The sequence below is a fragment of the Grus americana genome, chromosome 3, assembly GCF_028858705.1.
Source record: "Grus americana isolate bGruAme1 chromosome 3, bGruAme1.mat, whole genome shotgun sequence".
In the NCBI taxonomy this organism is placed as follows: domain Eukaryota; kingdom Metazoa; phylum Chordata; class Aves; order Gruiformes; family Gruidae; genus Grus; species Grus americana.
Genome location: NC_072854.1, coordinates 64,097,592 through 64,114,063, shown reverse-complemented (window position 1 = coordinate 64,114,063; position 16,472 = coordinate 64,097,592). Strand labels below are relative to the sequence as shown.

General features: G+C 39.6%; 1 protein-coding gene across 3 annotated transcripts in view; it reads right to left on the bottom strand.

Moving 5' to 3' along the window:
* The window catches only part of PEX7 (peroxisomal biogenesis factor 7), a 45,821-nt gene that overhangs the window by 14,032 nt on the left and 15,317 nt on the right, over positions 1-16,472 (bottom strand). For all 3 annotated transcript variants that reach the window (XM_054821092.1, XM_054821091.1, XM_054821093.1), the window contains exons 6-9: positions 13,867-13,973; positions 13,355-13,468; positions 8,036-8,091; positions 173-272 (exon numbers count right to left, since the gene is read on the bottom strand). In XM_054821092.1, the coding sequence (XP_054677067.1) occupies positions 173-272; positions 8,036-8,091; positions 13,355-13,468; positions 13,867-13,973 (377 nt within the window). The remainder of the gene's footprint in view (positions 1-172; positions 273-8,035; positions 8,092-13,354; positions 13,469-13,866; positions 13,974-16,472) is intronic.

Genomic DNA, 16,472 nt, shown 5'->3' with positions numbered 1-16,472 from the left:
TAAAAATGGAAGTGAAGCGAGGTTTATTTAATAAGCATTCAGCCAGACTCACTTCCAGAAGCTTTCTGCAATCTGGTGGCTCTCATTCAGGATCCGAGTCCTGCAGTCCAGTCATGACCACAGTGAGTGGCTGTAATAGGCAAGTGAAAAGTAACTTCATCCCAGCTCTTACCTGACCACGATTGTGAAGACTTAAATCCAGTCCACATGTAAACTCAGTATGATGCTCAACTGTTTGCAGCAAAGGGTTACGCTTGGAAAAGTCCCAGAATCTATAGAGAGAGAGAAGGAGGGAGGGGCGGAAATAAAAAAATCAAACAAACAAACCACAATTAAAGTAATTGAAAGGCCATTTCAAAAATATAATGCAAGATATTGACAAATCTGTTGCTGCCAGGGTATTTAAAAAAGCAAACTCATCCACTTAGAAAACATACAAATCATATTTCTGCAAAGCCATCTGCTGATTTGCATAAATTAAACCCCACTGGGCAAAACCGTCTTTCTCTCCTGTTGCAGAAACTGAGATCAAAGTGGGCACCAAAAAGCAGCCACTGGGACATCACTGTAACAGAGCAAAATGCAGGCTAGAATACTCTTATATTTCTTGATGGCTGGGGAATTTTATCCCTGAAAGACATTAGCACAATTTATAATTTTTCTCAGTTTTTGGTATTGTTCATTATGGGGTCTTTATTTACTGAAAATTACATGTTAATTTAGAGATATTGGTCATTCCCAGTCTCGAATTTGAGACTGTATTCCTGTAAAACAGAATTTAATATTGTAATTTAATAACAAATTCATTCTACAAAGATCAATTGCATTACGCAGTTAATTCTACTAATTCATATTTCAAAAAGCAATTTTTTTCCCAGCCTTGGTTGATAAAAATGCTTAGAGAATACATTTTTGAAGTGCTCTACTTCTCCCAGCTCCTGCCCCATTAGATGCAATGTCCATCATTGCATTAACAGCAAGGATAAGAGAGGTACAACATAAAATGGGATGAAAGTATAAGTACAAGAAATCTCAGCCATGAAAAAAGGATTCAGGAACAGAACTTTCAGATAACACCACACTAACAAGACACCATATGACAGCACAAAAGAAAGACTTGTTTTTCTTTTTTATGTTGTATATACTACTTAGACAAGTCCACAGGCTGCAAAGTACAGCACATTTTGTGGGCTGGCAGCTGTAATCAAATTTTCTACAGCTCAAATTTTCTCACAGTGGTCAATCATACGCTTTACTACTTCTCTAACAACCACAGAGGTGTCTCTGCCTTGCTCCTACTGGGTAAAGTGACAATACTTAATAAGAACAGTTCATTATCAGACCAACTACACTGAAAGCACTGTATGTTCAAACCAATTCAAGTAAAATAGCAAACACTGGAGCCAGCAGGGTCAGTTTGTTTAATGTGTAGATGTTATTTCCTTCATAAACGAGCAGAGTGGTATCAGCACAATGGCTCTGCCATAGCAACAACCCTCTTAACTTTCTCCTAGTACCTGAGATCTAAGATAAACAACTTATTTTGCAGGAGAGGGGAGCAAAAGACCATCTCAGCATTTTCATCCTTCCACATCTGTTCATAAGAAGATAAGGAAACAAATCTTGTTGTTCCTAAGTAATAGTGGTAGCCTTCCTTACCACATTAACTCTCTACTGACTTGACAGACAGATGCTCATAACTGAAACCTAAAACTAAAGGAGACAAGTTCAGATCTACATGAACAAAATCTTAGAAAAGATTTTCTGATCAATTTTAAAAACAGGAGGACAATTTGGGGTTTGTTGTATGGAGTCAGGTTTGCAAACAGTCAGAAGCAGTATAGAGTTTAAGAGTACTGCAACTTAGTTCAAGTTCCACAGACTGTCTGGGACCTTTGTGGTTTTTGATATAAAAATGATTACTAGTGAAAGTCCAAGTATGATAATTCTAGACTGAAGCTTCAGTTCATTTTGACACCTGCTCAACTCTTCATCAAGCGCTAGGAAGGGTCGGTTGGCTAAAAACGGGTAAGTCAGATGCCTGAGAAATACAGAAGTGGTCATCACTAACATGCAGATAATACTGTAGGTATGTGTGGTCTCTCTCAACACTTCTGTTTCCTCGTCTGTCCACAAAAAATCCCCAAACCAACCTAACTTTGCCTTTCAGACTGACAGGATACATTTTGTAGAGAAAGATTAAAACATATTCACAACCAAAAATTAAAAAGGGATTATTTAGAAGAAAAAAGATGCACTTCCCATAACAAAAAAATATTCAGGTGCTGCCATAGTTAAATATTCAAGTACAAATATTTGAAGGTTTTAATTACAAATATTTAACACATACAGACCTGTTTATTAAGAGAAATTAAAAAAACCCAACCAAATATTCCTTTGCTGAATTCTTCAACAACATTATAGTGCTATACATAGTACCAGAAAAAATTTTTTCATAGCTAAAATATATTAATCTATTTATGAGGTTGCATCATTTGATGATTAGCTCCTGCGGCCAACACTTTCCTAGTTTTAAGTATTATAAGATGGAATTTCTCTTATTTCAAAGAAAACTAGCCTGTGCAGGTAGGAAAATGCCAGTGAATTAAAAAAAAAAAAAAACAACCAAACAACACAAGAACCTGGGCATTCATTTATATGTCAAAATATTTACCATGAAATTGTAATTCTTGTTTTAATCCAAAAAGGAGACATGTAAGAGAACAGATATGTTTCACACCGGTCTATAAGTGATTTTGACTAACTCTACAGTCACAACAAACAGTTAAATCGTAATCAAAAAGTACAATCAGTTTTGAATTTTGTTAGTTTCATCAAATGTAATGCCCAAAGCTCTGACTACCACTAGCAACTCTGCCATCAAGGAGGCTTTTTATAATGATGCAGGAGCTATCATCAACTGAGACATTCAAATTAACAGGTTCTTCTATACTGCAGAGTTTTCAGTTTCACACTGGAAACCACCAGCCTTCTGATCAGCAGGAAGACATTTTCCATTTAAAAAAAAAAAAAAAAAAAAAAAAAAGAGACCAAATGAGCAAACACTCACCTTTTCACCTTGAAGAAAAAAAAACAACCATAAAAAGACAACAAGGATAATTAACTGAAGTGAAAAACAGCTTCTTTTATGAGCAGCATTATTCCAGAAGTTCTCAAGATATCTTCGTGATCCAAGTTACTGAACTCAGACACAGTGATGGAGATAGTGGTTTACCTTAAAGCGTCTTGCAGAGATGGTATCCGATATAGTACAACTTTCAACAAAAATTGCCTTTTTGCCTCAGAGGCAAGCTTCTGTGAATATATTTCAAGATCTGGCCTGATACCAGCTTAATAAAGTTCTATAATTTATCAGATCTTCTGTTTAGATTTTGGTGAGCACTGTCTGCGCCTAGTGCACCAAGATTTTTATTTTTTTTTTCAGACTGAAGAGAGTCCAAAAATATAAAACAGTGATTCCAGTAAGAGATGACACTGATGTTCTTTCAAACTGAATTTTGATAGAGATAAGGCTTAAGAACATGCATGCAGACCTAAATAAGACCTGGAAATGTTACAGTACTTTGTGCATTTCCTGGCATTTTAATGATTCATTTGTATTAAAAGTGCTCTTTACTTCACCTACATTTTTCCTGAACTCTTCCACAGAGTAAGGAAATAGTACAGAAAAAAATTGTCTCAATGAGGCATTTACTTATTAGACAGAGGTTAAATCCAAATCATTATACCAACGTATGAAAAAACTCAAGTTCAAATCTACACTCTCTGTTTCTTAGCCCCCAGTATGAAGTTGTCATGTGAACTATTTTCTTTTTACTAGCTTGACTATAATGCACACATGCAATCATTATACTATTTGCAAAGGATGAAGCTAAGAGTTGTTAATTTTGCTTTCAACCTACTATTTTTTGCTCTCAGATAGCCAGTTGTGATTATGTGCCAAACTAGCTGTTTTAACTGAAACAAACAAAAACTCTGCCTCTTACATGGCAGTTTGTAATCTTATCCAAGATTTGCATTTGGTTGTTAAACTATAAAGCTTCAGTAACATTTCAGATTAGAGAGCTTAAACAGTAAGATATGCTATATCCAGTTATCTACTATATGTTAATGCTTACAGACAATACTGAGCTTCAAACAGAAATGTGAAAGAAAATAAAAGAACAGTATCAGAACTAAGTTGCTATTAAAATAACACTGCTTGTATCAATGAATGCGTTTTTAAAGGACTGCCACACCATATCGCTCTATGAATTAGTGTCAAACGTGGCTAAAAAGTCACAGACCTTGAGTACATTTAACAAGATCTGAAATTAATACCATGTGCTGGAATCCCTACTTCTCTTCCACCTTTTATATATTTATGAAGTTTTTTTGTTCTTAACTGAAATGTATGTATATGTGTGTATATAGTCATGTCCACATATACATATGTGTGTGTGTATGCGTATGCATACATGACAGCACGTGTGCACATATGTGCATGTGAAGTATATGGTGCATCCAGTCAAAATCTGAACATTCATAAGTGAACTCTACTTCCTACCATGAGCTACATTCCTTCCTGTAAATGACAGTACAGGATATGTGGCAAAGGTACAACAGTGTTATCATATTATATTCTTTAAAAGCATTGTGGTAACAAGTTTCCACCATTATACAGAATATTTTACTTGTGACACCTTTTCCAAAGACTTTTACCTGGCCTTCTCTGTTGTTTGTTGACTCATACCAAGCCAACAACTAATAGTTTTAGAAAACTGCTAAAAATCTGTATTTCATCTCTTCAACTTTGCACTCTGTCCCTGGTCACAACAAGTAATTGTTTGGACAGAAAAATTATACCTAGATTGGCATTTTGTGGAAAGGTCCCCAAGCTCTGCATTTACAGACACCCTAGTATATGAGCTAGGAGCTCTCCTCATCTTTATTGACAGTTTCCATGTAAGAAAATGTCAGAGCTGAAATTGCACTAGATTTCGGTACTGCATGAAGCACTTCAGTGCCAAACCTGAAGGATATATAGTTGGTGTCAAAAACGGGAAAAGCATGACAACACAATCAAGTCACTTCAATGCATCAGCATGCTGATTATTAGTCTTATTGCTCAGACAGGGCCACGGGAAGAAACCAATTACCACTTTTTATTTTAGACCTAGAAGCCTTTTGAGAAATGATATGCTGCAAACCAGCTGGCACTACATCAGTAAAGGCTGTTAAGTAAGATCCCATAAATAACCTTCCACAGACCACTGCATAGTATTCCATGAGAAGTTAATTTTAAACATAAATAAAATTAAGCACTTTATATAAAGACAGAATGCTGGTACAGCAGTCTAGAAAGTTATATACATATGGACATCACAGCACTTACACCGTCAGGCTCCTGGCACCAACTACATGACAGTGGGTATCACTGGCAAGGCACTACCTCTTATTACAGTAAGCAAAGGAATAACAATTAATATAAACTTAGGAAAGGTTCTCAAGCACTTAAGTCCTTTACTGAAATAATGACATGCCTATGAGCGACAGGAGTATTATATAAACTTACCATACAGTTCTAATCTACATGAGAAAGGAACAAGCCCATGTATGGGCTGAAAATTTAAGGGAGTGACTGGACCACTAAACTCACAGATTCACCATTAACACCACCTCACCTTCCTAGCCTCTCTTTCCAGAGAAGCCTTCATCCATTGCAGCACTCCAGTCCTGTGAGCGGTCCCATCATCTCTCTATAATCCCCCAAGAGCCCACAGCTCTGCTGCCACACATGGACATCTAATTCCCCATTTGTCTCCTCTGCTGCATACAGGTGTCAGGCCACTGTCACAGGGAAAGTGCAAAAGCCTCTGACATGATGCTGTTCCCCCCACTCTTCTCTGATCCTCATGCTTTCACTTCAGTTTATGGTCCCTCTGCCCCCGGTACCTGTAGTTTAAAACACTCCTCACTGGGTTAGCAAGCCTGTTGGCAAAGATGCTGTGGCCCTACTTTGTCAGATGGACCTCACACCTGCCTCGCAGTACCCAATCACTTAAAAGAGGACCCTGTGATTGTAGAAGACAAAGCCCTGCTTGTGACACCAGCTATGCAGCCAAGTGTTGACTTGCTGGAGATGTCTTTTCCTGCCTGAACCTTTCTTCTTCACTGTCAGGATCAAGGAAAACACCACCTGGGCCCCCAGTGCCACACAGCCATTCTTGATATATTCATGGTCACCTCTTTCAGTAACATGAGAACCCATACAGGTACGCAGGAAAAGGCAGAGTTCTGAATTTGGACGAACCCTAGCAGTCTCTCCACAAGCTCCTGGACCTCAACCCAAGGGAGGCAACAAAATCTTCCAAGACATCAAGTTGGGCTGGCAGACAGATACTTCAAGAGGGAATGCAACAGGAGGCAATCTCCAGTGATGATGCACATTCTTCTTTTGGTGCTGACACCTCTCCAGACTGAGCTTGTTCTTGCTCACTCATTTCCAAGGTGCTAAATGTGGTCTCTAGCTCCAACTTGTGTTGCCAGAAGTCACAAGTTTCCAGCCACCTCCCATCATGAGAATCTTTATCCTCTGTTGCTTGAAGGATAGTCTCTAATTGTCCCTCCTTCCTTGTGCTGTGGGATTTGAGCTCTCACCTCTGAAGGGTATCTGTGAAGACCCTGTCCATCTTGAGTTCACTATCCTCAGTGGTACGCAGTCTGCTCATCTACTCCTGCAGCTCCTTCACCTCACTACCTCAAAGAGAATGCATCTCCCACAGGTGAAGCCACCATCACCTCCAGTCCCAGGAAGAGGCACGAGGCACTCCCTGCAGCTTCAGACCTGGAAGGCAACATCCTCTCTAGTGCCATCAAGGTTGAGGACTCACATGTGCCAAGGACAACTGCTCTGGCAACTCTCCCAGGGGAACACCACCATTGTCACTGTACAGTCTCAAGCAGTCCCACACCATCTACAGCAGAGCTTCGGAGCCCCTTTGTAGCCCTGCATGTTTCTGTTAGCTGTGTTCTGGGAGCTGCAACCAAGAGCTTGGATGAAAACAGAGTATGCCAGCTATACCACTCTTCCAGTAAGATTTTTGAAAATATACAAAATTCCTACAATGCTTAACACACTAACTTCATGATGCCACTTTATATGATGTTATGACACAGGACTATTTAGATTTATGATTTAGAAACATGTACAGGCACTGAGAGTTAGCAAGGTTTCCCTTAGGAAACAGAACCTTTCTATGTCTGGTGTCAGACCACTTAGGACACAACCAGAAGCGTCATTAATAGGGATGATTTGGGCAAGTGGGATAACTTTACAGTCACTTGTTGCAGGCAAGAGGGCTTCTTCCATTTTTAAATGTACTGCCTACTATATTCAGTCCAAGTTATAGAATTAAAATGTAGATCAAAGAATGTGATTGAAATATTCAGGAATGTACTTCATAGTGTATTGACTTATGACACTGTGTATCTTGGAGAAGTCCTAATATGAAGTCAAAATACTTTAGGACTTTTAATCAGCTTTGAATCAGCTGTACTATAAAATCCTCAGCAGTATCAAATATACTGGGCAGCCAGGAGAAGTTGCAGAAGTACTGTCAGAAGAACTTCAGCATACACACTTCCTCAGATATGGGTAGGACGAAAACTTTGTTCTTAAAATGCTTAAATAAAATTATGTCACAGAAACACATGAAGTCATTCACCTACATTCATTTAACAGGTTATTACCTTCTTATCAGACACTATGACAGCCGGACGTGACTACGTTCAGCAGAATGATGTGAAAAGGATTACAGAAAGCATCTGTCAAAGCAGATATCATTTAGAAGAGTGACTGAGCTAGCCTTTCAGTGAAGAACCCATGCATTTTCAACATCGCTTATGAAGAGAGAAAACATCCAATAGCAACATTAACTGCACTTCAGTATGTCCACTCTAGAACTGTTTTCTATTGCAAGCCACATTAAAATAGATTATCTTTCCATTTTTATCTAATAAAAAAATACTGTACCTCACAGTAAAATCATAGGAGCAAGAGGCCAATAAGGTTGCATGGAATGGTGAAAACTGCAAGAAAACAAACGAGAACAACTTTTAAAGTAAAAACATTGTGAACATATACAGACTTACTATACCTAGAAAGTTACCAAAGTTTAACTATTTAAACTGTCTTGATAGGTATCACATCATGATGCAACAGAACAGGCGACATCAACAAATTTCCCTGCCATGCTTCTAATTACAAAGAATGTTCTATGGGATCCTGGTTTGGTTTTATTTCATTACAGCAGTGCCAAACAACCCTGCTGTAAAGTTAAGAAGTTTTAGGACAGTCATATAAACAGTCATTAAATTCTGCTCATGGCTGACAAGCTGGGTAGCATCTCATTATATAAAGCCAGTTTCAGAAAAGCTATGTGACCAGTTTATTATTTTCAGAGAGAGAAAATTTGTGCCATGCTGCAGAGAACGTAAGATATATTACTGTCATAAATTCCATGTCCTAAAACTTTGAAATTATTTACAGAAATGGGAAAATTGGAGATAAGTTGAAAAACTGAAGGCAGTATAACATCACTTCATAACTTCCCCCTCTCCTGCAGGGCATTTTACGGGACACATTCTTCTGTGGACTCTTGCAGACAGGTCTAAGAACTGCAGAAATAAGGAAATTGTTCACCTCAGTTCCAGCTTTTTGGCAACTCTCAGTTTCCAACTACTTTAAGGCCTGCGTTTCTCAATAGGAAATACACAAATCATTGACATAACTTCAGTTTGAAATGCAGGTCCCCCACATCATGGTTCATAGGTAAGATTCTTCCTGCAAGACTTCCAATATTATTCACAGCGACTACAAAGTCAAAAATTAAGCCTGGGCTATTGCCACAACTGCCCAAGTTGCCAAGAGAAGAGCGTATGCTGTTGCCTGCTGAACTCTGCTGACAGAGTTCCCTTTACTATAGCAGAATTGAGGGATGTGCATGCCTGAACTTCAACATCCCCAGATTTCCTACAATTTTTCTGGAGAAAAAAAAAAAATCACAACAAAACATCTTCTGCACCTCAGGAATATGAATAATAAAGGGGAAGAAGTCTGATGGGCAGCAAAAACCAATGGCCCATTTCCCACATACCCCCTTTACATCTTTGTCCATAAAGTTTCAGATGAAGCAAAAACATCTTGTCAAAGCTGAAAAGCTGTCATTAACCTTAAGTATCTGTGGTGGGTTGACCCTGGCTGGGGGCCAGGTGCCCACCAGAGCTGCTCTATCACTCCCCTCGTTCACTGGACAGGGGAGAAAAAGTACAACGAAAAGCTTATGGGTCGAGATAAGGACGGGGAGAGATCACTCACTAATTATCGTCATGAGCAAAACAGACTGAACTTAGAGAGGGAATTCATCTAATTTATTACTAAGCAAAACAGAGTAGAGGAATGAGAAATCAAACCAAATCTTAAAACACCTCCCACCACCCCTCCCATCTTCCCCGGGCTCAACTTCACTCCCAGCTTCAACCTCCGCCCCCCTCAGTGGCACAGGGGGACGGGGAATGGGGGTTACGGTCAGTTCATCTCATGGTGTTTCTGCCGCTTCTTCATCCTCAGGGGGAGGACTCCTCTCATCGTTCCCCTGCTCCAGCATGGAGTCCCTCTCACGGCAGACAGTCCTTCACGAACTGCTCCAACGTGAGTCTCTCTCACGGGGTGCAGACCTTCAGGAGCAAACTGCTCCAGCGTGGGGTCCCCACAGGGTCACAAGTCCTGCCAGCAAACCTGCTCTCGTGTGGGCTCCTCTCTCCACTGGTCCACAGTCCTGCCAGGAGCTTGCTCCAGCGTGGGCTTCCCACGGGCCACAGCCTCCTTCGGGTGCCTCCACCTGCTCTGGCGTGGGGTCCTCCACGGGCTGCAGGTGGAATCTCTACACCCCCTCATCCTTCCTCCATGGGCTGCAGGGGGACAGCCTGCTTCACCATGGCCTTCACCACGGGCTGCAGGGGGATCTCTGCTCCGGCGCCTGGAGCTCCTCCTCCCCTTCCTTCTGCACTGACCTTGGTGTCTGCAGAGTTTCTTACATCTTCTCACTCCTCCCTCCAGCTGCAAAAGCTCTAACTGTTTTTTTTCCTTCTTAAATATGTTATCACGGAGGTGCTGATTGGCTTGGCCTTGGCCAGTGGCGGGTCCGTCTTGGAGCCGGGTGGCCTTGGCTCAATCAGACACAGGGGGAGCTTCTAGCAGCTTCTCACAGAAGCCACCCCTGTAGGCCCCCCACTACCGAAACCTTGCCACGCAAACCCAACACGGTATCCTAGAAATTTGCCTAAGCAAACTCTACCAAAACACTTAGCAGAGTGCTACACATATAAGTTGAAAGAATTTGTGTAAATTCTTGCTGCTACAAAGAGAAGAGAATATTTTAAAATTCTGTTCCACTTAACTGTAAGATACTACAATTTTATCACCTGAACAGTGTATACAGACAGAAGAGACCAACCTATGATCCAGCCTGACCTCCAATATTTCGCAGATCATTCATCCAAATATCTCTTTGGGTAAACTCAAAAACCATAACTACATTTCAGCATAAGAGACTGAACCCAGCTAAGAATACGAGACAGCCAAATGCACCAATGTCAAAATCTCCTGAAAGGAGCTCCAGATGACCTCAGCGTGCTGACAATGCCCAGTACCGCAGTGAAAGACCACAAGAAATCAGCAGGAATCCTGACAGTATCACGTTGGGTAGAATTCCTTGCCAGCCTCAGATCTGACAGTCAACAAAACCCTTGAACAAGCGAACAGAATACAAAAGACAGACAACTGAAGAGTGTGATTTCATGGTCGGTTTAAGCTAATTTAAGAGTGCACTGCTGTCAAGACTCATGGTCTTCTCTTTCCTTTCCACTTCAGGCTGTGTGCTCCTGGCCCCCTCCGTTCTGTCAGGGCTTGCAATTGTGCAGTTGAGTGACAAATTGAGACAGCTTAGTGATCCAGAAAGAAACTAGTCACTTTTAGGGACAGGATTTTCAGTCAGAGCAATCAGCTGAGCCAGCTTGCTGCACAGCTTTGTAATTGCTAGTGTCAGTACAATGCAGGGGAAGGGACATCGCTAGGGACAGCTGCCTCTATTTAGGTAGCATACTGGTCTCTCTCCATTTAGTGTGACTGGTGAGTTACACCACACAAGTGTAGATATGCTGCACCACCTCTAAGTGCTGGCCCACATTCTCATATCTTATGTCCACAAGGACCATGTCTATCTTGAAATGGAAGCTATGAAAGCCTGATAAAACAGAAGTCACGTACTCTCACATACCTCTCCTTTGCACATGTATGCATATACAGCCTCCCCACCATCTTCTTGAAGACACTTAGTGAACTGATCTGAGAGGTTGGTGCAAAGAAAGTTCTACTGCTGGCCAACTCCTAATAATCATTTCAAGGCATTTTAAGCAAATAAGGGAGCATGATGGGCCATAAAATAGAAACTCAAATGAGACGGTATAAAGAATATAAAATATACCCTACCTGGTCAGGCCAACAGACTTCAAGCCCAGTGCTCCATGTTTACATGGCATCTTCTCTATTTTAGTTTGTAGCAGTCACCTCTGGTCCTCTCACTAGATACTACTGAGAAGAGCCAGGCTTTGTCTTTGCTATTTCCCCCAATCATTCAGTGATAAGATCTTCCCTAAGCCTTCTCTTCTCCACAGTAAACAAATCCCAGCTCTCTCAGCCTCTCCTGGTAGGACAGAGGCTCCAGTATCTTAATCTTCTTTGTGGCACTTTGCTGGATTTACTCCAGTACGTCCATGTCTCCCTTGTATTGGGAAGCCCAGAACCGGACCCAGCACTCCACGTGTGGTCTGTCTGGTGTGGTGAGTAGTGGGGAAGAATCACTTCCCTCAACATGCTGGCAATGCTCTTCCTAATGCAGCCCAGCATGATAGAGAGTAGTGACACTGCCTGCCTATGCAACCTCTTGTGCAGAGAGCCAATTCAAGAAATTTATCATCTGATGCGTAAAAGAAGTACTTCCATCTGTTTGTAAATCCATCTTCTACTAGTTTCATCAAGTGTCCTTTCATTCTATTATCACAGGTTATGATGAGTAACAATTCTGCATTCACTTTCTCCGTTTTATCATGAAGGCAATGTGCTATGAATCCCTTAGTGGCAGAGCTGGTTTTAGAACATCCTACTAACTGTCAGAGAGTAAGAACATGACAGTCAGTATTGATTGATAATGTATTGATTCATCTGTCTTAACGGCTGTCAAATTGGAGTTGCAAAATGATCTTGTTTAAAAAACAAGAAAAAACAAATGCAAACACCACTGCTAAATGTTCTGTAATGAAGAACATTTCACAGAGCCAGATTAGAGCATGGTGATGCAGGATTTAAATTAGAAAAAAAGACCGAACAGTCACTACCAGTGGGGATAGCAGGCAAGGGTAGCTGGGATAAGGAGAAGCAGGAGCTTCTCAGGCTGTCTGGCCACAAACAGGATTTGTGGTATGGAACCACTCCCCGAGTCACATCCTTCTCTGACAAATTACAATCTAAGCACAGTAACTTTTAAAGTTGTTAGAAATACATCAAAAATTCCAAGGGCGTAGGAAGCAAAATACTGACCCAGGATAATTTTTTTCTGCCAGCTCAGACTTCCTAGAAAATATTAATAAACATACCTGTTCCTGAAAGGCTTTAAAAGGATCAGGTATTACCTGACTAATATAAAAAAATAACAAACACTGACTAATATGAAGAAAAAATCTTTGTGCATCTAGAACAAATTCCTATCAGTGGGTGATCTAGTAGTACACAGATCCAGTATAGTCATCTGTAGCCTTTCGTGCATAAAATGTGAAAATCTCTTTGAACATATTAACATCTTCTTTGTATATAAAAAATACATACTCACAACAAGTTATATACCTTGCTTTATCTGAATATCGACCCTTTGTATGGAAAGAAAAAGGCACAGCACCATTTGAAAACAAAGCGAAGTTATTTTCTCTATCTCAAATTTCCCATATGACTTAGCTGAAGTAAATCTCCCAACCCTCTCTCAAGCTCTCAGACACTCCTCATGGAAATAAATTGACTTGGAAGATGACATTTACTTTGAAATCCCAGCAATCTGCTAAACGTCAAAATGTTTTACAGTGTTAAACTGAAGGTTTCCAAGAACAGTCAAAGCAGTATCTAAAATCTTAAACACCTATTGTTTTTTTCCTAGTTATTAGATAACAGAAAATATTACTGCTTTCCAGAAAAAAAATGTGTAACAATTCAGTGGTGGTCAATGGGGAATTAAATACAACTTACTTTTACTCTTCTGATAGCATAGGTATGACCAAGCAAGATGAACACTGGTTGCCGGACGTTTCGTAAATCCCAGCCTTTCAAGCTACAGTCAACTGCACCAGTTACCAGCAAGTTCTGATGATTGGATAAAACAGAGATGTATCAGGACAATTTAATTACTAAATTGCAGTGATGCGTATGTTGGCTACAAAAGTTTGATAAATCAAACAATACAGATGAATAAATCATAAATGAGGTCTCCAGTGTGTAAATAAAGAGAACAGAGAAATACAAACTGTTTCTCCACTACGGGCTATTCTGTCCACTATACAAAAGAATAAGCAATCTGATCTACTTGGGCTGTCTATCTGTTGGAACAATGGTCTTTTGAAGACGTAGTAGGTAATGACAGCAACAAAGCAGCTAGACACATTTTTATAAAGAGAAGATGCATTAATGTCGCAGTAAAAAAAACCCCACTACTTAATGAGAGTGGTTCCATTAGGAAAACAGTTGGATGAACAGGTTTATACCTCATCATATTTGCACCAGTCACAGCTCAAGATCTCAGCCTGGTGGGCAGGTATCACAAGTTTGACTCCTGGGGCTTTCACATCCCAAACTCGTAAAGTCTGGTCACCTGAAACAAAGAGAAATTGATTCAATATTGTTGAATCAGTTATGGGATACAGTTAATCCACAAGTGCTTAGCAGACAAGTGTTTCTTAGCTGTATGAAATACCAACTATTACATGAGGACGCTCATGCCATATAAAGCAAGCACATTATAGACACAGAGGTCAGACTGATGCACAAAAGAATCAGAACTTACTATCGCTCTTTCATTAGAAAAAAACCCCACAAAACATTCATTTTATTACTAAAACTTTCATTATTTTTTAAATTCTAATTTAATTAAAAGGAGATAGGGTAAAATACTTAAATAACATGTAATTAAAATAGGAGCTTAAGGTCCATTTAAAAATAGATTTAGACAACCAAAACCATGAAAGAACTTTCTCTGCAAGCCAGCTGAGAAAAAGTACCTAGACATATGCTTTTGGCGTGCAGAAAAATGAACAGTATTTAAAATGCAACTTATCGCCAGATTCTTTCAATGAAAGGAAAATTTAAGATGCATTACCTGTACTCGTCATGTGCAAAACCTGCAGAGTTACTCTCATTTATTGAAATATCAGAAGATAAAGTCATTCGTTGGAACTGTTACACATATTAAAGGCAACGCCTGCTTTAACCTCAGAGGACATACACGCACCTGCACACACACCCATAGAGCTCTTCAGAGAACAATGAAGGGAGTTCAGCTTAAGAGCTGTGAATCACCTGAGCCTCTCTACCTCCAGCCATAAATTGTCTTCTACCCCTAAAGATCTTTAGCATTTGTGTATACCATTCTTACAAATTCAGTTCCTAATGGCTTACAAAGACATGGAAACTGCATCAGCTGACAAGACAACCATGCTTTTCAATTTTTTTAATGGGGATTCTCTCATTAACCCTGAATATTCAGCTTTGTATAAGCAAAAATGGATTCTCCAGCTCATTTGTTTACAAATTAATTAGAATTCATTATTATGCATGTATTCAAGACACAAATGAAATTACTAGAAGCTGTATCCAAACACCCGTGATTTCTAAAGAAAGCATGTATCAATACTACCTAAATTAAAAAAAAATTGTTTTACCTTGCTACTGAAGAAATTACTAATGTTTCTTTACCAGAAACACTTCTGGAAATCCTCAAATTGGTTATCATCAATAATTGTTATTTTTATGCTGTTTAGATACAAGCATTTTGATGGTTTTAGTGCCCAGTTGGTCACTGGCCTTAAAATACACAGCCGGGCACACAAAATCATAGCTCTTTTCAAGAAACTGGCTACAGTTCAAACAAAAGCATCCCTAGAGTCATAACAACAACATTCCTATTGCGTAAACTACCAGGCCTCCTAGACTTTGCAAAAAGACATAAAACATTTGGAAAGTTTGAATACAAAAACGAAGCTAGGGAGAGCTTGGTTCCACTCCACGACACAAGACTGGCCTTGTGACCGTGGTACTCCACAGATCATGGGAAGCTTTGTTCTGAGGGTTGGCTTTTCCTCAGACTCCATGACTGTGAGAGATGCTGTCCTCTTGGTGGATAAATTCCCTACCTGTAAGGTGGGAACAACACATGATTCCTCACAGTTTTCATTCCCCTTGTCTATTTTAATACTGTCAAGAGCAAGACTGCTGCTCAGTATATGTATAGCACTCCTGAGAATGACACCCTGCAGTCAGCTGAAGCCCCAAACATCACTACAGTGCTTATAAAAACAGGGCAACATATGGAGAGGAAGAAACACAATCAGCAGGGGCTTGGCAAAAAAAAGAAGGTAGTATACCCATCCACCCACCATTAGTCTTGCTAATCTGCTTGCCTGCAGAGGACAGATTTCAGTTTGAGTCTTAAGTCTTTCAGAGATATTAGAATGGACTTCTTAAAAAGCTTTTCTTTTAATTTCATCAGATAACACAGATTTGAAGGGGAAAACATATTTCACTGCAGACAGGATCGTTTTTCCCAAGCAAATATATAAACGCAGGTGAACTAGAACGAACTGTTACAGAGATGGGCCACAGTAGCATTATGAGGGCCAAAAACATTTGGAAAAGTAAGTTACTCAGCCAATAACAATTTTGACACTAAATATACAATTGCCCCAATTATTTCTTTTTTAATAGAAAATGCTGATGCACAAGAAAAAGAGTTGGTTTGGTTTTTTTTTTATTTCTTTGAAAATGCTAGACTTAGCTGCTATTAATTCTGGTTGGCACTATCTGTGAAATGTTTTTAATGGAATAACATGACATGGAAGCAAACCTTACTGTGAATAGAACAGACTGAATGAAAGCCAAAGGCAAATCCAATTTTTCCATTTAAACTGTAAGTGGAAGAATCAGATTAATAAAAAAAAAGTTGATGAACAGTGTAATCCTGACAAATTACACATTTTAACAAACTTTTTTTTTTAACCTCAAACATCTTTCCATGGCCTCACAATACATATTTTTTGACACTTCAATAAAAATTGCTGATAAAAATTTTGGAATTTCCACATTTCCATGATTCCTT